The 24,443-nt window shown below is 43.9% G+C and overlaps 1 protein-coding gene across 1 annotated transcript; it reads left to right on the forward strand.

Moving 5' to 3' along the window:
- The first annotated feature begins 95 nt into the window (after positions 1–95).
- Positions 96–23,261, forward strand: PLEK (pleckstrin). The gene is made up of 9 exons (XM_082851682.1): positions 96–206; positions 9,066–9,221; positions 9,470–9,651; positions 11,487–11,578; positions 14,747–14,931; positions 16,569–16,673; positions 20,268–20,351; positions 21,193–21,262; positions 22,770–23,261. Exons 1-9 carry the CDS (start codon positions 165–167, stop codon positions 22,904–22,906), a joined length of 1,053 nt encoding a protein of 350 aa, XP_082707808.1. The 5' UTR covers positions 96–164; the 3' UTR covers positions 22,907–23,261.
- Positions 23,262–24,443: the final 1,182 nt, after the last annotated feature.

The raw sequence follows: 24,443 nt of genomic DNA on the forward strand, positions 1-24,443 counted from the left end.
GGTGAGGGGAAGAGGATGTGATCACGCGATTGCCAGCAGAGGGGAAACTGTGAAAGGGCCCTCGCTCTAGAAAAGCAGCCCACAACGGCCCCAGCTCTCAGAGGAGGGCGAGCTTCTGAGGCGACTTCTGCGGCGGGACTCGGCCATCTCTTTGTCCGTCCGACATGGAACCAAAGCGGATCAGGGAGGGCTACCTTGTGAAGAGGGTAAGCAAAGTGCCACCTGAAAGGGTGTCCCTGGAGATAGGGTGGGGGAGGATTGGAATCCAGCTTTGCACTCTCTACCTGCTGAACCTATTGGGCTGAAACGGGAGAGCATCGCAGCCTGTAGAAGGTTGGAGTGGTGCGGAGAAGCCAGTACGTGTTCCATTGCCTTGTGGTTCTTAAAAGTGAATGAATCCAGCTCAGGCGTCAGCACAGCTTGATTTTGTGGGGCTGAGAATTCCAGACGACAGGGTCTGGAAATCTTTCAGGATCTAAAGCATCCTTTTCAAGAGTCACACATGTGTGTTATGCTAGAAGACTGAAACTCTTCTTCTATAGAGGTTACTAGGAGAAACTATTCGTTTGTTATTTAAATTCTTCTTCCCCTCTTTTTTTGTTTTGGAAAAGAGGAAGAAGAAAATATTAAAGATGAGCGGATATAATGATACAGTAATGGTAGCTTATTCATCCTTTTTTTATTGGACTGAAATCTCTTCACTCACAGTTCTTAGTGAATTTGTATAACGTGCTGTTAAGGTGGTAGGTAGATGGCACCATTTTAAAGATTAGAAAACAGAGACACAAGTTTACTCAAAAACGCTTGGTTTCACTGGTGTGGCATCAGGAAATTGAATTTCATTAGCACTGCTGGTTTTTCTCCTGATGGTGGGTGTATGCTGTGTCACTGTGATACTCCCCAAGAGGGTGAGTTCACACATAGGGCTCGTTGGCATCCTGTGGACAACACCTATAGGAACATGTAACTCACACCCACCCAAGTGAGTTCAGGGCGTTAGAAGTGAACTGAACTCAGTACGCTCCAGTTTTTAATTGAATGAGAGCATAATGGGACTCTGTTTTAGGCCATCCATGGTTTAACATTTTAACCTGAAAATTCTGCTAAGAGGAGGTTAAACTGCTCACAGTGCTGCCTGATTCTGTTTTGATTTAAATCTGGAAGGGGCCTTAGACTGTCTGACCTCATTCCCTCATTTCCACAAGAGTAAGCGGAGACCCAGAAGCTGGGTGACTGCTCCAAGTCACATGGCTGTGACAGATTTGGGACCAGAAACTCACTCCCTGACTCCTGGCACTGAGCTCTATCCAGTACACTGGGATTTTCATTGAGTAAATTCAATCAAAGTTAGGGTTTGTAATGTGTCTATGGTCGTGAGAGTTACGAGTAGATGCCAGAGAATAAATGAGCCCTCAGCTGGTATTCTTTCTAGCTAGCCATATTTTGAAACATCCTTTGGAAAAGACACATGTATATATACACAGAGGTGTATGCAGACTCTTTGCAATAGGCACTAATACTCTCTTGAGAGCCAACAGTAATTAATGTTGACATTTCTTTCCTGGTCACTTAGGCTAGTATCCTGAGAAGAACAGGTGAATGGAAACATTTTCTGCAAAGGTTTTTTGTTTGTTTGTTTTTTTAAAAAAACAATTTAAGCATTTTGTAATTAAAATTGCTGTTATATTGTATACTTACATTTTAAACTCTATAAATTACAAATGATTAAAAGACTCAATCTCTAATAAGTGAATCTGCCCCACTAGAATATGACGATGAAAGAGTTAGGGTTGGCAAGCATATGGACTTAAATTAATAAATTTTTAAATCAGTGAGAGTAATTCTCTCAGATCATAGCCTGCAAAAGTCAGTCTAGAAAAAGTACCTAGAAGAAAACATGGTGAAATTTCATATTTATTTTTCCAGTTTATATCTCCCATAATTTTCATGTCTACAATTTACATCTTCATAGTTTTTGCATTTTTCTCTGGGGCCTTTTGAACACTCTCTGTTATAATGTGTTAGGATTCTCTAATTTGTTATTTTAAAGAAATACTTGATTCAGAGATTCCCTTTGTCAGCTGCAGAACTGAAGTCAGAATTTCCCAGTAAGGTGCTAAACTTCCTAACTTCTTTAGACGTCATTTTGTTTTTTCTTTCAGATACTTCATATACATGGGTTAAAAAGTATTTGTCAGGAACCTAGCACACAGTAGATGGTACCTAAGTCACAATGATTATTAATATCAGTATTGCTGTATACTTCAGTAGATAGGCAGTCCTCTCCTAGACGCTATTGGTCATATGCCCTGCTTCCTGGATTGGTTGCCAAGTTAATAGTGAAGAAAAGAGCATGAAGATCTTTCTCTGACAAGGCTGGGAGATGCCTTGACTATAGTCATTGATGTTAAAGCACGACAGGCGATAATATATGTCTCCCTCGGTTCACCTTTTTTTCTTACGCAGTTTAAGATATCTGGGTGGTAATAGAGAATATATTTCTCCTTATTCTTGTTTTATGAAATAATTTTATTGGATATAAAGATGTTTTGGGTGGAAAAAATATAACATTAGAACATGCTAGTACAAGGATTTTGTCAAGTCAGTAATCTTGGGGTCGGTAGTCAATGGTATTGACTATATAATGTTTCTGCTTTTCTTCTGTGCAAGATAACTGTCCACATTTCACAATTCAGGTTTCCTCCTTTGCCTCCCTCCTGAGATCTTTAAATAGAGTTGATGGTTAAGAGCAGGAGGGAAAATACATGATTCTGTCATTTTGCAGCTTTTTCATTCTAAAGAAGACACAGATTTTCTTGCCTCAAAGTCTTACCACTTTGACTTCAAAAAAAAAAAAAAAAAAGGAGCACTTAGAGCCTGCCATGTAGCAGCTAGCCACTGTACGAACTCCATCTCATTCAATCCTATCCACCCTATACCCTTATCCCCATCTTACAGATGAGAAACTGAGGCTCAGAGAGAATAAGTGGCTTGCCAGTAAGAGGACAGCCTGGGATTCAAACCCAGGCTTGCCCAACCACAAAGCCCACCATCTCGTTGATCCCAGGAAGCCTTCTGAAAAGCAGGCTTCCCAAGCCAGCAAAAGGGAGGTGAGATGAACTTTGCAGAGCCAGAGTGGTGCCTGGACAAACTGTACTGTGGGCAAGAGTGTGTGTAGTGACCTCAACCTCCCTTTTCCTCTGATTAGGGGGTTACTTCCAGCTAATAAACATATTTTGGAGGTCCTTGAAAATATACTACTGATTTGGATATGTTTATAATCATAGCTTAAAAAAAGAGAGAGGAGCAGATTACACGCAACCAATAATCTAGACTCCACCAAGTCACGTCACCAACCAGTCTCATTCCTAGAGGTTTATGCAGCCAACTGTCGTTTCTATGACAACAGCCAGCATGTTGAGTGGCAGGGCTGACCCAAGGAGTGTTTTAGGAATTTAGGTGGCCTGTGAGGCTGGGGGAAAGCACAGGAATCGGGGTGGTGAGAAAGAGAAGGACAAGAGGCTTGGTCAGGAAAGAAAAGGGCTGCAAAAAAGCTGATGTTCTGATAGAAGGAGGAAAGCCTGGGGCAAAACAGAGAGCAGGACTCAGGGGTCTCTGCCCAGCAATTCTTTCGAACGGCTACCTTGTCTTCCAGACACCATGAAGTAATCCCTCTTGATTCGCACACATTGATTCATTGTCATCAGAGTAGCCAACATATGTAGAGCTTACCCTGCAGCAGGGACAGATCTAAGCATTTAATGCATTAATGCAACATATATATATATATATATATATATATATATATATATATATATATATATATATATATAGTGGGTACAACTATTACCCTTACTTTACAGCGGAGGAAAGTTAGGTACAGAGAGGCAAAGGGCCTTGCCTAAGGTCACACAGCTATTCAGTGGCCGAGATTGACTGGAACCCAGCAGTGTGGTCCCGTGTCACAGAGAGCTGTGCCTAACCGTGTTATACGTGGCCCTCATGGGCTCAGATTGCAGTGATTTTCTCTTCCAAAGCACTGTTGCTGTGATGCGTGGTGCCCAGGAGAACCTTAGGCCAGAATGACTTCATAGTATTGCCTACAAAACTGTGTCATCTTATCTGCCTATATGGTTACCATTTTTTGAGCACCTACTACAAGCTAGGCATAGTGATCAGCCCTTTAAGTGTGTTATCTTATTTAATCTTTAGAACAATGGGAAATTGGTAGTATTACTATTTTCATTTTATAAGTGAGGAGACTAAGTTTTGGAAAAGTGAAGTAGCTTGCCTAAGGTCACACAGCTTAGAAGAGGCAAAGTTGAAATTTGAACCGAAATCCCTAAGACTCCAGAAAACATGCTGTTAGACACTTTGTGTCATTTTTCTATTGCTAACCTAATATGTTTTTATTGGGAAATTGTCCAACCTGGAAGAGTTTTTTTATGTAAAAAATATTCTACTGAACAGATTCGTTTCCTTGCCTTCAAAGTATTTAAACTGGCACAAAATGACCATTGATCTGGGATGTTATACAAGTGATGTCATAGATCAGGTTGGACAACTAGATGAAGCAATTTATGATGTAGCAGAAATAAGGACTTCATAGAAGCAACACCAACTTAAAATAACATGTCCCATGAGTGTGGGAGAATAGATGATACTAACTCACAGTTCTGCTTTTGTTCAATATGTCATTTTGACCATCATATAGTTTTCCTTTAAATTCTAGCTATATGTCAACATAGGAAAAGAGAAGTTTGAAGAAAAGGAGAAGTGAAAGGAGGTGTCTTCACTTGGTAGGAGATGTCTGGGAGGGGCTCGGCACCACAGTCAAGCTGTCCCCTCCCTCGGCAATGAGTCATGGCTTCTTTCTGTGAAGCCACACATGCGCAGGAAGGCCTGTCTCAGTTTGTGCATTCATCACACCGCCCTGGAGTTGCAGGTCAAGGTCACTCTCTCCCCTGTTAGATTGTGAACATCTTGAGAGCAAAGATGGCGTCTTGTTCATGTTTATACCCCAACACCCAGGCCAGTGTCTGAAGCATGGGAGCTGCTTTATCTATCATTATTTGTAGAGAAACCAAAAAAATCTCGGGGGTTCATATTATAGTAACTTAAAAAAAAAATTTCTAATGGGGTCATTTTTAGGTATTCATGTTAAATATGTTTTTGAGGGGATTTTTTTGCAGTTTTGTTTTGTTTTTGCTTGCAGGTGAAGCCCAAGTGTTCAGATGAAGGCAAGGGCACCTGGAATTAGAAGACTAAAGGCATAATAGTAATAACACGTTTTTACAACAGACGTGTAGAATCTGAGGATTGAAAGGAATGTAACATATTTTGATAAGCATTTAATTGAACTTCTCATCTGTGGCCTGAATTTCTTTTACTACTCTGTTCACAAGCGTGCTAGAAGACCTCTTGTGCCAGGGAACTCACTAATTTAACTTTCTCCCTTAAGTTATGCAGCAAACTGGTTTTTTCTGAAACTTTCACCTACTGAGACTTCAAAACAATCGAAATGTTTCACACCCTTGAAGACAGTCCTTATCCACCCTGCCTGTCCCTTTCTGGGCTAAAACCTACCAGTTCCAACAATTTCCCCAAGACAGATGCCATCTGTCACTCTCTTTTGAACAGCCTTCACTTTATCTGTAGCTTTGAGGTTTCCTGAGGTCAAGTTCATTCTCCAGGTGCAACCATAAGTACAGAATTACAGGGACTAGATAGTATTTATTGGGTGCTCCCTATGTTCTGGATATTGCCCTAAGCAGTGTTCGTGGATTATTTTATTTAATCTCCCAATCATCCTAAGAAATAGGTGGTAGCATTATCCTCATTTGCCAGATGTAGAAAGCGAGGTTTAGGGGCTTCCCTGGTGGCGCAGTGGTTGAGAGTCCGCCTGCCGATGCAGGGGACACGGGTTCGTGCCCCGGTCCGGGAAGATCCCACATGCCGCGGAGCGGCTGGGCCCGTGAGCCATGGCCGCTGAGCCTGCGCGTCCGGAGCCTGTGCTCCGCAACGGGAGAGGCCACAACAGTGAGAGGCCCGCGTACCCGCCCCCCCAAAATATATATATATATATATATATATTAAGTATATTAACCTTTAATTATATGATACTATATTATAAATATTCATACCTTTTAATTTGCTTTTCAGTTGTTCAGGGTTTTTTTTGTTGTTGTTTGTTCATTTGTTTTTTTACTGTACAGAAATTCAATTTTTTTAAGTGGTCAAATATCTTGAGCTTTAAGATTTCTTCTTTTGGTATCATGGAATGTCAGACTCTTACGCACTAAACTAACCACTTCCATGATGATGTACAGTGACTCACTTGGAAACTTCAAATTTGACTCAACATTTAAAACCTGCCCATTCTGACATGTAATTGTATTGGTTTTGGCCTATAATGGAAGAAAGCAGGCATATGCCACATATATATTTACTTACATATATAAACCTTATATATTTATAGTATCATAAAACATATTATTATATAGGATCATATTATGATGTGATTTACAATTTAGATGTTTTATGATTTTATGTACACACATATACACATATATGAGGTTATATATATAGCTGGCTAAGTGGCCTAAAAATTGATTTAGATTCAAGAATGACTCAGTGAGAACCAAAATGAAGATGGCGTCTAAGGGGAAATGGAAAGAACATAAAATTAGGAATCAGGAGGACTGGATTCTAATCTCAGTCCCACATTAACTGGTCAGTTGTACTAGGCCCAGTCACTTAAAGTGGCCTCAGCGTTCTTACGTGTATGATGAGGCTGTTGGCAGATGATCCTAAATGCCTTTCTAGCATGGGCAGTCCGTGATCACACTTCTGGGTTTGCTCTTGCGTGACCACCAAGAAGGTTAAGGACAGAGAAGGGTAAATATAGCGGTCATGGAGAGGAGGTGCTGTCAGGTTATCCAGGGAGAAGCCAGCAGGTGCAGAGGAGAGAGATGACGCAGAATTCCATCATCCTAACCTAACTAACCACTACCAAGACTGGAACAAAGTCCCACTTTATAAGCTGTCCGATTTCCCTTGTTTTACCAAGTATCAGCCTCCTCAATGCCCCTGAATCCCAAATGACACATCCTCCATCCAGTGAGCTGTCAGACCCTGAGGCTGCATTTGAATTAGTAAAGCACAAACTCATTTTGAATAGTTGGCTCCGGAGTAGTTTTATTTTATTTTTATTTTATTTATTTATTTTTTTTTTGCGGTACGCGGGCCTCTCACTGTTGTGGCCTCTCCCGCTGCAGAGCACAGGCTCTGGACGCGCAGGCTCAGCGGCCATGGCTCACGGGCCCAGCCGCTCCGCGGCATGTGGGATCTTCCAGGACCGGGGCACGAACCTGTGTCCCCTGCATCGGCAGGCGGACTCTCAACCACTGTGCCACCAGGGAAGCCCGGGAGCAGTTTTATTTTAATGGTCTACGGAAGGAATGTAGTGCTGGCTGACGTCTCCTAATTTTATCCCGGTTCCAAGGTCAAAAGCCCTGAGTGACTCTGGCAGTTATAAATCTTTGATAGGTCAGAAGTGGAATATAAAATCTGAGACTTGAAAGGCATTTCAGCAGTCATCTAGTCCAACTTCTTACTCCTAGCTCTGTGAATAGATCTTTTATTAATTTCCTTTATTTAAAAGTTTTTAGACTTGTCTATAGATTTCCCTAAAAGCACATCCCAAATTTTAGTATGTAGTAGTATCATGTGTTGTTCATTTATTTATTAATTTTTCCCAATTATTTTGAACATTTTCAAACCCACAGAGAAGTGGAGAAAATAGTATGACTACCTATATACTCTTTCCCTAGGTTTATGAATTGTTAACGCATGGCTACATTTGTCTTATCTCTGTATTTCTATATAAATATACACACATATTTTTATGCTGAGATATTTGAGAATAAGTCAGCTTATCATGCTCCCTCATGCCTAAATATGTCAAAATATATCTTCTAAGAATTAGAACGTTCTCCACAGTTTTCCAAATTGGATGTACCATTTTGCACTCCTGCCAGCCATGTATGGGAGTTCCAGTTACGTCCTTGCCAAGTCTTGCTCTTCTCAAGCTTTCAAAATTTTAGATGCTCTAGTGGGTGTACAGAGGTATTTCATTGTGGTTTTAATCTGCATTTCCCTGATGGATAATGATGTTAAACACTTTTTCAGAGATTTTTTTTTAAATATAGTGCCTCTTCCAGTCTTTTGCCCATTAAAAAAAACAGATTATTTGTATTTTTTCTTATTGATTTGCAGGAACTCTTTATATTCTGAGTTTCTCTCTGATAGATGTAAAACAGAAGGACATTTGATTGAAATTATTTCATGTGTTGGCATAGTGTCTGACCTTGCCCATTTTTTCAAAAAGCGAAATAATTCAGTGCTAGCATGAATAATTATTCTGCATGTTCAGAAAAGAGATAGTGTGTATTAATTTAAGACTTTTTTTTTTCAGTCACTAAAACAAAGGAAACACTTGGACAAGCAAAATGATAGTCCCACAAGTATTTATCTTCTTTGCATAAATAGTCTTCCTTTTGGGAAACTGGACCTTTATATAGAGGCTGTTTGTATTTTAAGATAACCAACAGGATCTTCTGGGAACTGGATGATAACCCCATTTTGTGGTAGTCATGACAGGGTGACATCGTGGGTTCAAAGATAAGAGGCATAGAACCCTGTTCTCTTCCTTTTCCAAAACCCTCCCAAAATATAGATAAAGAAGAGAGACTTCCTTGATGTAGTCAGAACGGTTATCTGTTGATAAAGGGACAGTTGGCATTAACCCAAACTGAAAACTTTTTAAGTAAGGATATTCCTAAAGGCTACACTGACATGACAGCATCATGCTGGCATTAGAGACGGTTCTGCAGGTGATTTTCATACCTCTTAGCCATGCCTGTACACAAGGCTGTGCTCTGAGTTACAAATGGGGGTCGCCTGTGTCCACACTGGCCAAAGGTAGGCTATTTATCAAGCCCTTTGCCACCTATAGAAGAGTTTTAGAAAACATCATTACCCAGCTCTTTCTGTTGTCATTACAGGGGAGCATGTTCAACACCTGGAAACCCATGTGGGTTGTATTGTTAGAAGACGGAGTTGAATTCTATAAGAAGAAAAGTGATAACAGCCCCAAAGGAATGATTCCTCTGAAAGGAAGCACTCTGACTAGCCCTTGCCAGGACTTTGGCAAAAGGATGGTGAGTTGATGTCGTTAACCACCATGAATACCTTGTCAGGGGCTGACCCTTGAGACCATGCATAGCCTGCAATGTGAATGGAGCTTCCTGGGACAGTCCCTCTCCACACCACCCACCCTCTACCCTGGGCATTTGGGTCTTTCTTGGCCAAGCACTTCCAGAACAGGGTTGGCTCAACTGCTGTGCTTCATAAGAGACCTCAGCCCCTTGAAAGGAGTCATTCCTAATGGGATGTGTTTTGATTGCAGTTTGTGTTTAAGATCACTACGACCAAACAGCAGGACCACTTCTTCCAGGCAGCCTTCCTGGAGGAGAGAGATGGCTGGGTTCGGGACATCAAGAAGGCCATTAAATGCATTGAAGGAGGTCAGAAGTTTGCCAGGAAATCTACCAGGAGGTCCATCCGACTGCCAGAAACCATTGACTTAGGGTGATTTTCTTTTTTTTTAAATTATTTTTTATTTTTTTAACATCTTTATTGGAGTATAATTGCTTTACAATGTTGTGTCAGTTTCTGCTGTATAACAAAGTGAATCAGCTATACATATACATATATCCCCATATCTCCTCCCTCTTGCATCTCCCTCCCTCCCACCCTCCCTATCCCACCCCTGTAGGTGGTCACAAAGCACCGAGCTGATCTCCCTGTGCTCTGCGGCTGCTTCCCACTAGCTATCTATTTTACGTTTGGTAGTCTATATATGTCCATGCCACTCTCTCACTTCATTCCATAGGGTGATTTTCTATGTTTGCTTCCCTTCACTCTTCCCTCCTCCCACCCTGCTTCTTGAGGAAATCTCACAACAGATCCTGCTCCAAGGCCTGCTTTGGTCACCTCTGAAGGCTGTATCCACCCTTCCAGGTCCTTAGTACTGGCACTTGGTATACTAAGATGTTTACCTGGGTCTGAAGGAGTGATTGTGGCTTCTCTAAGGTCTAGCAGCTGAGGAGAGGGGGCAGTGGAATTTAAGTTCCCTCATTTTGGGTAATCTTGGCAGAGAGAGAGATGGGGGATGGAGAGAGAGAGAAAGAGAGAGATAGAGAGAGAGAGATGCATCATTGTATATATGAAATAGCCATAATAAATTACTCTTAAAAGAAAGCTTCAGGGTCTATAGGTAGGTAGGAAAAGGCACGGGCTGTGTGTCCTAGCAGGTAAGGTTTCAAGTTCAAGTTCACACATTCAGCAAGGGTGAACACCTCTCCTAGCAGGAAGCCGTTTGTGCCTTGGCCTAGATTAATGACCTCTGATGTTGACTGGCCTGGAATTGCAGGGGATGGTTGTTGCCTAAAGGTTGATATCACATGAGCCCCTTTCTCTAGGAGTCTTTTTACTTTTTGCTGGTTTTTGCTTTTATGTGGAACATATCCTGTAACAAGAGCCCTGCCAGGAAGAATTCCATATTGGCTACTTAAATTCCATATTGGTTTACAAAATGGGTGAGGGGAGTCCTTAGGAGGGGACTGCAAAAAGTCCTCTGCATGCCTCCTGTAGGACGTGGCAGGTCACAGGAGTCTGATGAAATTTGTGCATTGAGCTTAGAGAGAATGAGCACTTTCTCTCACCAAGAAAGCTTTTTGGTAAAGACCCAAGAGGAGTTGCCTAGTCTAGCTGTAGCTGCTGGGTGGGGTGGTCAAGTGACCACATTTCTAACCACAGCTGTCAGAGCTAAGTGCGAATGATGCTTGTGCTATGTGGAGCCACGAGATCCATGAACGTGGCCTTGGGTTTTGCTGCTTTGCAATTTCTCTGATAAGGCTATCTTTAGTTTATTACTTCAAGGACAAAAATGAGAATGTCTCGCTGTTTTGCTGTATCTCCTAATTTTTAGGATAAAGGGATACGCTTAGTCAAGACATTCACTTTCTGGGAGGCAAATGTCTATACCAGATGGTCTCTTGAAGGACACAAAGAAATGGGACATGAGGATTGAGCCCCAAGAACATTTCATCTTTGGCACCTAACTGGGGGCAACTCTTCATCTCAGACACTAAAAATTAAACCAGCAGAGTTTAGTGAATTTCAGAGACGCTAAGTACCTTCCCAGTACATTTTGCTGAATGTTGCTCAGGCCACAAAGTTATGCGATTATGAACTCTGCCCTCTAGTGATGTACTTACGATCTACTGGAGAGATTAGGCTCAGGGTTCACCTGGGGAGGGGGAGGCTCGTACTCAGGAGCCACCCCTTCGAGGGGGCAAATCCCAGAGAGGACTGGCCGTTCTGAAAAGCTCTTACTCACCCATGTGTTTTCATCTGTGCAGTGCCTTGTATTTGTCCATGAAAGACACTGAAAAAGGAGTAAAAGAGCTGAACCTAGAGAAGGACAAGAAGATTTTCAATCACTGCTTCACAGGTAAAAGGCCTTGTGAGTCTGAAGTGGGGCTTCTGGGGCAGGCGGTATGGAGGCCTCGCTCAGCCTCACGTGTGGGTGATGGATGTAGAGCATGGGGGCGGGGAGTGGGGTCATGGAACGCAGGCTGGTGGACATGATCATTGAACTTCCCCAGCGTGGAAGGAGAAAGAAGGGTGAAACAAAACTTTGTCGTTCAAGATAAAAATCTCAGAAGTTCCAGCTATATCAATCAAAGGGTCATATTTTGTTTTCCAGTAAATGGCAGGATGTTGAAATAGACACAGAGGTGAATAAGGTGATAAACAGGAATCAAGATACCCGATGTAAAATTTAGGTGGAAACATTCGGGATGTCTGAGGCTGCACAGCGTGAGGCATTATGCATTATGGGTTTAGGGAGGTGGTGTGGTGGTTTAAAACATGTTCTTTGGAGGCAGACTTCCTTGGTTCAAATTCTAGCTCTTCAGCGTACTAGCTGTAAAAGCTTAGGCCAACAATTTAGCCTCTCTGTGCTTCACTTTCCTTGTCTATCAAATAGGGATACTCGTAGTGCACCTACATTAAGGCTTGCTGTAACTGTAATGTGTTTAGAACACACTCTAAGTACTATATGGTACAGGCTCTCAATGCAGTTATTATGATTAAGGAGTCACACGTCTGCACAGACAATCAATTCTGTGTGTTCAGAAAAGAGAAAGAACTCAGGGGTAGTTGGGATGAATAGAAGATGGTGCCTAAATTCTACTCTGAAAGATGGGTAGAGTTTCTTTAAGTGTTTGTGGGAAGGAATTCTGATGAGGATAGTTAGGCTGAGCAGATGGTGAGGACAAAGTTATGGGGCTGAGATTTCCAGAATATTCATCAGGGAAAGAAAATGACCAGCCTGGTAAGACTGATGGTTCCTTAGGGGAAAAAAAATGAGAAGTACAGTTCGGGACTAGGTTGTCAGATGTCAGACATGGCTGACTTATGGTGGCAATAGAGGTCAAGAGAGGAAAACACTGAGAAGATACAACAGATGGAATCCGAAGGGCTGTCCAATCAATAGATAATGCACAAAAACGGTAGAGGTCAATGTTATGAAGGTGGAGGATAAAGGGTGTGATCTGGGGTAATGGGGGGGAGGGGGTGGGTAGTATCCCAGGGGAATTCAGCCTCAGAGAGTCGAGGCAGTAGTCCATTAGCATGAGAAGAGCCAGGGTTGAGATTTGGAATCCAGATACCAAGAATAAGGCAGGGCCCTAACTCAAGTAGGACCGAGGTCACTATGACAAAGCCTCTGGAAAAAGAAACCAAGGGGAAGTTCTGATATAGATCTGGGCACAAGGTCCAGGTCAGACTTATTTCCTGTGAAACGTCTTACTGAGTCCCAGAGTACTGGGCTTGAACTACTTAAGTTCTATCCATTGAAGATCATACCGGATTCTAGAAATTCAGGTGGCGTGAGCCTTCCTGTGGGACTTGGGTGGTCTCAGCGGAGAGACAAGTCTGTGGCAGAGACTGGGACCCAGGCACTGATGACATGTGATGGAGGACCTTGAATGTCAGGTGATGGGGAGATTAGACTGAAATTGTCTTTCGAGCTTCGGCATGCCTAGCTGAACACATATGGAATCTAGGATTAGAACACGTAAGTGAAGCCCCCATGGCAGGTGTTAACTCGGGCCTAAGGTCACTTAAACCCTCTGAGTCTTAATTTTCTCATTCTTAAAAGAGGTCTGTAATTACCGCCCTACCTCTTTTACAGGGTCACTACAAGGATTAAAGTCAGAAATGCAGTATTAATTAGTTTATCCTTCTAGAGAAAGAAAAGTGGGCAAAGCATTTTGTATATGAAATTCATGGAAGGTACACTAATCAACTGCTTTCACTCTTGTTTCAAGGATGGCATATCCTACTGCTCTTGCTTTGATGACCTGGGACCTGTTACGTTGGCTCCCTGGTTGGCTACATTTGTACAGACTACATATGTGTGTGTGTGTGTGTGTGTGTGTGTGTGTGTGTGTGTATAATGTTTGAAAGAAATTTGTTTTATTTATTTACTTATTTTTATTGAAATATAGTTGATTTACAATATTGTGTTAGTTTCAGGTGTACAGCACAGTGATTCAGTTACACATACATATATATATATATTCTTCTTCAGATTCTTTTCCCTTATAGGTCATTACAAAATATTGGGTATAGTGCCCTGTGCTATGTGGTAGGACCTTGTTGGTTGTACAGAATATTTTTCATAAAAAGTTTCATTATAACCTGCTAATAATCCAGTTGATGGCTCCTTGCAATCCTCTCTTGAGGCAGAAGGCTGTTTGAATGGCTTCTCAAGGTCTCTGCTAGACCCTTGTCTAAGGTGTGACATTCGGTGCAAGGGACATCGCCAAATTCGAATTTAGGACATACACGTACTGTCACGGTGTTTTCTGCTTAAAAACTTGCAATAGCTCTTCACTGCCAAATATCCTAATGTACCATCAAAGCTCTCCCCACTCACACTGGGCCTTCCTCTCTCTCTCTCGTCATTGTTTGCCTTCTTTCCACCAACTCCTTCCCCCACCCACCAGCGGGGCTGCTTCATGCCTGTGTGAGTCTGTTCACACTGCAGCTCCCTCAGCCCCTGCTGGTTCCTCTCGGCCCCTGCCTGAGTAGATGGTTGGCAAGCATCCAGTCAGTGTCACTTCCTCTGTGAAACTTTTCCTGATGGCGCGCACGCACGCGGTAGCCCTTCCCCCACCCACCCCTCCACGCCTTCCTGCAGATTTGACCCAGCAGCTCCCTGTATCCATCCACAGCAAAGCACTTGTCACAACACTTATCACGCAGATCCCCTTTTTAGATTCCCTGAGGAAGCCTCCCCAGTACCCATCACAGAACTTAGCTCCTAGCAGAAGTTCTAGGTCATTAATGGAATAAATGAGTGGGTTAGTAAAAACCATTTCTTTATGCACGCCTTGTTCCTTGAGGAGCATGTAGATGTTTTTCAAAACATTTTACATGGTTCCTTTTGTTTCCAGGTATCTGTCCCGCGGATTTCATTTTTCCTTCTTGGAGTAACAGGGAAGATGAGACAAGTCCGACACTTGGGTCATCCGGAGCTCTCCAGGGGCAACTGTCAGTGGCTTGTTCTTTGGTAAAGAGAGCTAACATTCCCTCTGATGGTCCCATCCAGGTAACTGTGTCATCGACTGGCTGGTTTCCAATAAATCTGTTCGGAATCGCCAGGAGGGCCTGGTGGTAGCCTCCTCCTTGCTCAACGAAGGGTACCTGCAGCCTGCTGGAGACCTCTCCAAATACGCGGTGGACGGAACTGCTGAGAACCCTTTCCTCGACAACCCCGACGCCTTCTACTACTTTGTGAGTGAGGGAGCTCCCCACCTACTCCTCCTGGCTTGGGGGCTGCTCTGGGCGGGTTCTGGGTTGGTCTCGGTTCATATCCACCGTGAAAGAAAGAGCCCAGCCCTACAGCGTTGATCCATGTCCCTGACTTGACAGCTGTCCCCCTCCACCATGCCTGTCACATCCAGTGAGATTGTTTAAAGGAAAATATTGTTCACTTGAATAGTTTTCTTTATTTACTTTTAAAAATTTGCTATATCTATTCTTATTCTAAGCAAGAATTCTTTTATAAAAACTTATTAGGCCCAGGGGCTTCCCTGGTGGCGCAGTGGTTGAGAGTCCGCCTGCCGATGCAGGGGACACGGGTTCGTGCCCCGGTCCGGGAGGATCCCACATGCCGCGGAGCAGCTGGGCCCGTGAGCCATGGCCGCTGAGCCTGCGCGTCTGGAGCCCGTGCTTTGCAGCGGGAGAGGCCACAACAGTGAAAGGCCCGCGTACCACAAAAAAAAAAAAAAAACAAAAAAACAAAAAACTTATTAGGCCCAAGTACATGACAGGCACCCACCTAGACAAAGGAGATACAGTAGTGGAAAGAAAAATAACAGGCAAAAATTATGGCCCTCTGGGAGCTTCCTTTCTAGAGGGAGATGTGTAAAATCCCAATGGGCCAGTTTTATATTTCCAAATAAACATTAAAATATGTGACTCAATACAAAATGTGTTCATCCAGGTTCCTTCCCCCTGCACCATGAGTATCCCCGGGGGCATGCTTACCACAGATTGGGAAACACTCTGTTGCACAATACGGACTTAATCTTGGGTTACATGAGAAATCTGGCAAAGTGGATTTCTAGGGGAATTCTGGCAATTTTGTTTCTATTTGGGGTCAGAGCACAGAAGTAAGGAAGCTGCTTATAAAAATGAAGTGACTGTCACAGAGAGAGTTTCATTTCACTTTGGGGACATTCCCCTGTCAGAATTTTCTTTTTTTCAGAATTTTGATCTGGTTGTTTATAGCCATTTAAATGTGGGACTCTAAAAATACCCGGCACAGTGGCTCCTCTTCCTCTGTGTGATTCATTGCTCTCTTATAGCTGAGCAAGGCCCAGTTCCCTCCCTCCTGACCTCAGAGGATGTGGCTGGACACGTGCTCTTGGTCTTCTCAAAGTGGAGGAGATTGTGTCGTGTGCACAGTGTCTTATAAACTAGCCAACTCTGCTTTCAGGGATTTGGCCATAAGATCCCAAGAGAAGAAAGACTTTGAAAAAAGATGTGCTGAGCTAGACTTCCAATATAGCTTGGGGAACTCAAGAAAATGAAAGGATATTGATAAAAACCACACTTGAGCGGAGACAAGAGAGCATCTAGCAACAAGAAATAAGCATCTAGATGGGACTTTCCTGGCGGTCCAGTGGTTAAGACTCTGAGCTTCCACTGCAGGGGGCGCCGGTTCGATCCCTGATCAGGAAACTAAGATCCCACATGCCACGCTGCAAGGCCAAAAAAAAAACCCAGAAACTTTAAAGTTCGGGTTGGAATAAACCAATAAACCACAGGGGGAAGGAGTGGCTGGAGGGGAGAGGGAGGTGGAGATGGTATACGTAGCAATATGCCTAAGACTGGGGAAATAAACTTTCTCTTTGGTTCCCCAACAGCCAGACAGCGGGTTCTTCTGTGAAGAGAATTCTAGTGATGATGATGTGATTCTGAAAGAAGAGTTCAGAGGGGTCATTATCAAGCAGGGATGTTTACTGAAGCAGGTGAGTGGTCACTACGCTTCCATGCTAACCTTTCTCCCTTACCAAGTCCTTTGTATTCTAAATCACCAAACGGTAGTTTGTTTGTTTGGTCAATAGTCAATTAGAAAATGACACCCACCTAGTGAAAGATAGATAGTTAGTTAAGTAGATGATCAAAGTGGCATTAGGTCAGGAGGACTGAGGCAGACAGGGCAGAAGCACCTTAAAATAGGGAAATTCGGGACGTCCCTGACAGTCCAGTGGTTAAGACTCCGCGCTTCCACTGCAGGGGGTGTGGGTTTGATCCCTGGTTGGGGAGCTAAGATCCCACATGCTGTGCGGTGCAGCCCAAAAAAATTAAAAATAAAGAAATAAAACAGGGAAATTCTTCTTCTATCAATGTTTCAAGAAAATGCTGACCCTGTCATTAGCTGGAGGATATCAGCTGGCTAAGAGATGCCTTCAAAAGACAGGGATGTTTCATGGTGAAAGTACTTCCATTGGCCTATCCCTCCTCCCTGCAAAGTAACCAGGAAATAGGAGCAGGCCATACCCAGAAGAGGAACATCATAAACCACTGAGAGCACGGAAGTACCATTTCAGACTGTGGGTAGGTCACAGTGAGACCAAATCCAGACCAGCTCTGCGAGAGCAGCAGCAGACAAAGGTCAAATCTGCTCAGAGGGCACAGACTCAGTCATGACCAGGTGTCCACCAGTACTGGCCACTGTCAGTCTGGAAGGCAGGGGCTGGGGTGAGCTGAAGAACTCTGGTTAGTTACCGGGCTCCAAGGCACGGGATGCCAAGAGGTAAGAGAACACAAGGGCCGGAGCTGAGTGAAGAGCTCAGGGCCAGCACCTCTACAGGAAAATATGCGAATATTCAGGGTGAAACAGCTGAGGCTAGTATATGTCGTCGAGAAGCCAAAGCTGCTTTCTAAGGCCAAGGTCTTGCCCTCGTGGCTGTGCCGTGAGCTGTCTTAAAGGCACTTCTCAGTACGTAGCAGAGAGAATCTGGTTGCCGTAAGGAGATTTCCAGGCATTGTCTACCGGTCCCGTGGGACTGAGAGACTTGACTTATAATAGGACCCTGAACTTCCAGGGCGAAGAGAGAAGAACCAAAGTTGAACGTATATTTATACTTAAAAAGGAGAACGTTGATATGGACTTTTGAGTTTCACTAGGGGAAGTAGGGTATTAGTGTGGAAAACTTACCTTCACATCAGGTTTTGAGAGAACGAGGTCCTAGGGAATAATACAGCCACGGTTTAGAAAGGATTCTAGACGATTCTAATAACTTTATGACAGGGTGCTCACTGACTAGATTAAAGGACGAGCATAGGAGCAGGGCCAGCCTTATACAGGGAAGGATCTGGCAGCCGCCCATCGGCAGAGCTTGTCCATCACCTGATTTCTCTTTGTTCTGACAAACATTCCTACGTTATCTGGCTCTTTCATCACAGGTGCTGAAAGGTGGCTGTTAAAGCAGGAATCACTTGGGGTGGGGGGGGAATTTCATTGTTTCCTTTTTGTTGATGTCTTCTATAGTTCTAGATTGTTATCAGCCATGAAGGACTTTTCTTGAGTTAGTTGATCTGACGAGCCTTATTTTAGAGCGGAGCCCTGAGGAAACTGAACATGAAGGTTGAAAAGGGGTAGACAGAGTCCCAGCTGGACTGGACTTGTGTATCCATGGATCTGGAGGAAACGGCGTGGGGCAGAAGCCTTAGTGTCCTCAGCCCGTGGGCAGCATCAGCTAAGGCAAAGAGCAGGCACTCATAACAAGAATTCTAGAAACTGACGCTTTACAAAAGCCATTCCGTATGTGATACTGCAGATAGAAATATTCTCTGTTCTCCCATATGACTCTACAGCATTCCTCGCTCCATGCTTCAGGCAAGTAAAAGGTTCTTTGGAGCTGAGCTCCTTGACCAGACGACCTGCCAAATAACTTAGACCCATTCCTGAAAGCTCTCTTTAGGCTCTTCTGACCTGGCATTATGAAGGAGACACAGTTTGCTAAAATCACAAGCGTTTCATCACTTTCTACACAAGCGCAGTGAAAAATTTTGGAAAATTTGTATATGTGCCTCTTAACATGTGGTGCTTCAGAAATAGCAGACAATATTCTTCATATTGGCAACATAGAAACTATGTATTTTCTAATCTAACTTTTTTAGCTTCTGGAGTTGTCATTTGAATTTACTGTGGGAAATCATAGGATCAGGTTTAACCTAACATTTTAAACAACTGCTATCAGCGAATTGAAATAACTGGGTAATTCAAGGCAATTACAAACAGATATGAAGGGGCTCCCGTGTGCCAGGCACGGTGCTGGGCGTGGGAGAAACAAAGATAAACAGACACAAATCCCGCCTCAGAACCCACAGTCTAGATGATGTCAATGGTTAATTCTATGGGGAAGGGCCAAGTCCTATTCTTCATCATGTCTGTCACAACCAGTATTGCTTCCAATTTCCATTGCTGCTACCCATTGTTAGTCCCTAATGATTTTATGCCAGGATTGTTGCAATCATTTCTTGATGATCTTCTTATTACCATATTATCTTACCCCTGGCTTATCTTTAATCTAGCCAGCTGGTCCATCCTGTATGTTGTCAACATATTAATCTTCCTAAAATGTCACTGTAATCTTTTCGCTTCCAACTCAAAAGCCACCAATGAAAATACCCCCGTGTTTCATTTTTTACTGTTTGCTTCCACTTTTCCAAACTTGCCTCTGCTGTTCCTCATGAGCCCTGCCTTCTAGCCTGACTGGTCTTACTCATCAGGGTCTGAATATGCCTTGGACATTCCCACCGCTGCTTTTTTTTGTTGTCAGTGGTCTTCCCACCCACCTCTTTCTCACCTGTATAACTCCTGTGTGTCCCACGTGGATAAACGCAGGTTTAATGAGGCTCTTTTTGACATCCCAAACCCACAATTACATACCCTTCATTTAAATCCTTTGAAACCAGGACCTACTGTATAGCACAGGGAACTATACTCAATATCTTGTGATAACCTATAATGGAAAAGGATCTAAAAAAGAATATATATACGTGTGTGTACATAACTGAATCAATTTGCTGTATACCTGAAACTAACACAACATTGTAAATCAACTGTATTTCAGTAAAAATTTTAAAAACCCAAAAAACAAACCAAAAAAAACCCAAATTAACTTTCCAAATAATAAACAATAAATATTTAAAGAATTCTTTGAAACTCATTACCTATACATGTTATTTGATTTGAACATTTGCTATTTTATATTTCCACATAGGTTATAAACTCTTGGAAGCACAGGGCCATGTCTTAAATCTCTTGATAGCGCCCCATTACCTAACACAGTACACTGTACATAGTACTGTCTTATATAATTCTAAAGCTGTAAGACCATCTTAGAAATAACTTAATCCATGATTTAATAACATCTATCTACTGCTATCTCTCTGACAAAGGTCTGGGTTGTAGCCTGGTTTCTCCTGGAGTTAGGATTTCATCTTTATTTTTTTCTTATTTCAACTCAACAAGACTTATCACGTAGGTACTAGGGGTACTGACTGATGCGAAGAACTCATCCTTTCTTTTTCTGTGTTGATCTTGGATACAGGGGCATAGGCGGAAGAACTGGAAAGTGAGGAAATTCATTCTGAGAGAAGACCCTGCGTATCTGCACTACTATGACCCTGCTGGGGTGAGAGGCTGTGCTCGATAAACCCATCCCACTAGAAGCCTCTGCTGCTTCTATCCACTGGGCTTCCCAGGCCCCTTTCTGCTCTGCTGAAGCCCCTTTCCTCTTCACGCTCCCCTCTTCTTTTTCCTCACCCTCCTCTACCTTTTCCTACCCCTTCTTATTGCAAAGATCTGAGATCTTAGGCTTTGAGGCCAGCAGAATCACAGGGATGGAAGAAAATATCACTCTATGGTCATTTATTTGGTCAACTCAACAGAATCTTTGTTTGCCCCAATCTGATATTTTCAGAGGAACTCAACCAATCCAACACTGTGCTCTTCGCTTAATATGCAAAAAAGTGATAATTCCTCTTCTAGGCCTACTTCAGTGAGAACATTGTTTGAGTCCAGCCATTTGGGCTGTTGATTATTCAGAAGAGGGCTTTTTCCTCAGTACAATGAGCATGTCTATCTGGACTGGGTCCTCAGCCTCTGCTTGCAGTGCAGGGCTCTTCGATTCCCTCCTGTGGAGGTTATACTACTACGCCTGTTGCCTGGGGCCGAAGGGCTCTGGAAACGTGTGGTCCTTCTCTCATGGGACGTGATGATTCAGCCTCACTGCCTCCTCTGCCTGTCACTTTCCTCCAGATGTGAAGCTCAGATTGACTTGTGTCTCGTCTTCCAGCTTCCACACCCCCCCGCTGTGTGAACTGAGGGATGGAGGCTCCAGAAGGGGTTCTCTTTCATCTCTTTCTGCTCTTATCTACTCCACAGTGAGTCTGTGTGGCTTTTGCACCAACAGCATAAAGTACACGCATACATTTTACTTTGGAAACATAATGAAGGACTCCTCTCTCCTTTAGGGGGAAGATCCCTTGGGAGCGATTCGCCTGAGAGGCTGTGTGGTGACCTCAGTGGAGAGCAACCCAGATGGTAAGAATGAATTTTTGTGGGAGAGAGGTGTGTCTACCCAGGCTCCCTTCCCACACCTGGGCACCCTGAGTCAACAGCACTCACTCCATCACTCCCTCACTCAGGCATGAATGAATTTACTGTCTGAAAACTTTAGAGAGACCCAAAGCTATTCTCTCCCAACTGCTGCACTGGCTCTCCGGGCTTCGGGGACTTGGAGTGGTTTTGTGGATGCCTTGAATAAATCCTAGTGCAATGCTGAGAAAAATCCATCACCTCAGAACCGGCTTAGATGGAGACACTTGTTACCTCCTGATGCCTGAGACTGAGCCATGACGTTCCTTAAAGGGGACCTTTTACAGACCAGGAAATATCCCACAACAAAAGGAACATTGGCGCCGTGAGGCAGTGTGGGGAGCAGGAACTGCTCCTGGGTTATAGTTAGGTCTAGGCTAGTTAGTGAGTGGCACAACTTGGCGCTGAGTTGCGTAACTCATCTGGGCTCTCCCGTCTCCTCCGAGAATGATGGAGTCGCACCAGATGACCCTTGGGTCCTGATCACAAGTCTATGATTTGGTGATGAAATGACCGTGTCTCCTCAGGTGTAGGGAGGAGTGGTGTCAGTGGGAAGATGTGGTTCAGACATCCAGACCCTGGTTTCTCCTTGTCATTTTGGGTTTATGAGGTTATAGAGGCTGACAGGAAAACACTGCACCTGCACTATTCCTGGATCTGCTCACTCGCCTCTCCCCGTAGGGTCTTCCTTAGGGTTGGGGTGGAGAGCGTGCTGCTTTGCGATCTGAGATGGATGTGTTTTAAGTCTTGTCACAGTACTGGAAAGTGTGCTGCCTTCCGATCTTTCAGCAAAGAGTCTCACTTAGCCCTTGATAAAAACCAGTTCGGGCTATACTGATGGCACTGGCGGTGAATCTGGGTTTTTTTTTTTTTTTTGATGTTTTAAAAAAATATATTGAGGGGCTTCCCTGGTGGCGCAGTGGTTGAGAGTCCGCCTGCCGATGCAGGGGACACGGGTTCGTGCCCCGGTCCGGGAAGATCCCACATGCCGCAGAGTGGCTGGGCCCGTGAGCCATGGCCGCTGAGCCTGCGCGTCCGGAGCCTTGTGCTCCGCAACGGGAGAGGCCACAGCAGTTAGAGGCCCGCGTACCGCAAAAAAAAAAAAAAAAAAAAAATATTGAGGTCAGCTCTTGGTTTATATTGTGAGTGGAGGAAAGATACTCACTGGACACTATTACAGGGTTAAACACTATTTGTGTGCAAAAGTGAGAAATTTAGTTTGCTTATAAACTATAAAATGTTTCTCCTTGAATGTTTTACTTCTTAAACACACATACACACACAAGCACAAAATCATACTACATACCTGTATATATAAGCACTAGATAGATAATCATATCATGAATATGTATGATCATACAGTGATAGTAAGTTTGAAAATCACATATTTAATTCTTTTGGAACGCTTGAAAAATGGGGACTTCATTGCCACCGTCACTTTTTCTCTCACCAGGCAAGAAGAGTGAAGACGAGAACCTCTTTGAGATCATCACGGCTGATGAAGTTCACTATTTCTTGCAAGCGGCCACCCCCAAGGAGCGTACCGAGTGGATCAAAGCCATCCAGGTGGCCTTCCGGACGGGGAAGTGAGGACACACCGGCGACCTGCACCACCCCGCTTCCCGAGGGAACCTCATGGATAAGCTCGGTCCAGGACCTGGCCACTTCTGCGACAGATCAACGAGAAAGGGCCCAGGGGTGGGACATTGTCATCTTCGGGGGTCCTGAATGTAACTAACCACGTGCTGCGTGATGTTCGCCTACACCGACCGCATTGCTCACTGAAGCCTCTCTGCCGCTCTCTGTGTCCCCCAGGCAGATATGACAAGCTGTGTGGCCTGGGGACGTTGCTTACCCTCTCCAGGCCTCAGGTTCCTCCTCTGGAAAATGAAGGAGTTGAACTAGGAGAGCCCTGAGGTCCTCCCTAGCTTCAAAAGCCCCGCAATTCTAGTACCCATGGCAGTGCAGCCGGAGTCCCTCTGTGGCCTTCAGAACCTGAAACAACTCTTCCCTTTAAAACTGTTGCCCACCTGTACTAAGAGCACTAGGTACAAACCTCTGTTTTTCCCTTTTGCTGCCTTCCCTTGCTCTTGGCCACAAGATCATATATCACGGTCAAGGAGAACCCTCTTCCTTCCTTGCCCTACCCAGAAACTTCCTGAGAGCCAGCGCCGCAGTGGTGGCTTTAGCTTGAAGCCTTGTGACGACAGCCTGGAAAATTATGTCTTCTGAGAAAAAGACCCGAGGAAACCAGGGTCCTCTCCACGTCCTGAAGCTGCCCAAAGCAGACGTGTTCCACTCGCACTGGAGACTGATCTGACTCGGGGCTATCTTTGTCCCTTTCCAGAGCATTTCTCTACCATTTTTTCTAATTAGGAGCAGGAACTCCAAATCTGCAAGATTCTGTTTCATTTGAGTGTTTACAGAAAAAAGTGGCCAGACGGGTTTTCTCTATGGGGTCTCTCCATGGGTGAAGGGGCTGGACAGCTGCCCGCCTGAAGTGTCCCCCCAGCTCCAGAGGGTGGAGGGGCTGGATCACAGGCCGGCTGGTTGGCTGATGAGTTTATACAAAGACAGCTCTGAAAGGACTTACATCTAGACAGCACGTGGAGGTGGCCATCACATTGTGCCATGCCTTCAATTCTTGAGTTAAAGATACTGTGGTTGTGCCTTAAAGCAGATGCTTTAAGGACAAGCTGTCCGGTCTCCTGCTTGGCCTCTGAGGGGCCTCATGGACCGATCATCAGCCAGCGGGATCTGACCTAGATTCAAATTGGGTACCTGCTTCCAATTTTTGACCCCGTCCACCAACTAGTGATTCTAAACCAAAATTGAGAAGGAAATCTGGTATGTTGTGCAGGTGTATTTTCCAACTTCAGATTTTTAATTTTAAGGCCCTAGTAAGGAAAGGAGAGTAGAAAATTCTTCCTGGTTTTATCAGCTCCTCTCTTTCCCTCCCCCAATTCTACACAATATCCTTGAAGCTATTCCTACCTCCAGACTGTTTTCTCAATGGCCGAGAGATGAAAGACTACCTTTCCTCTGATTCTTTAGTAAACTGTATTAGAACATGCATTGTAGTTTTTCTATATTCAGTGTTAAAAGTATTTATTAATATGGAGTTAGT

Source organism: Leucopleurus acutus (genome assembly GCF_964270905.1).
Source record: "Leucopleurus acutus genome assembly, chromosome: 12".
Classification (NCBI taxonomy): domain Eukaryota; kingdom Metazoa; phylum Chordata; class Mammalia; order Artiodactyla; family Delphinidae; genus Leucopleurus; species Leucopleurus acutus.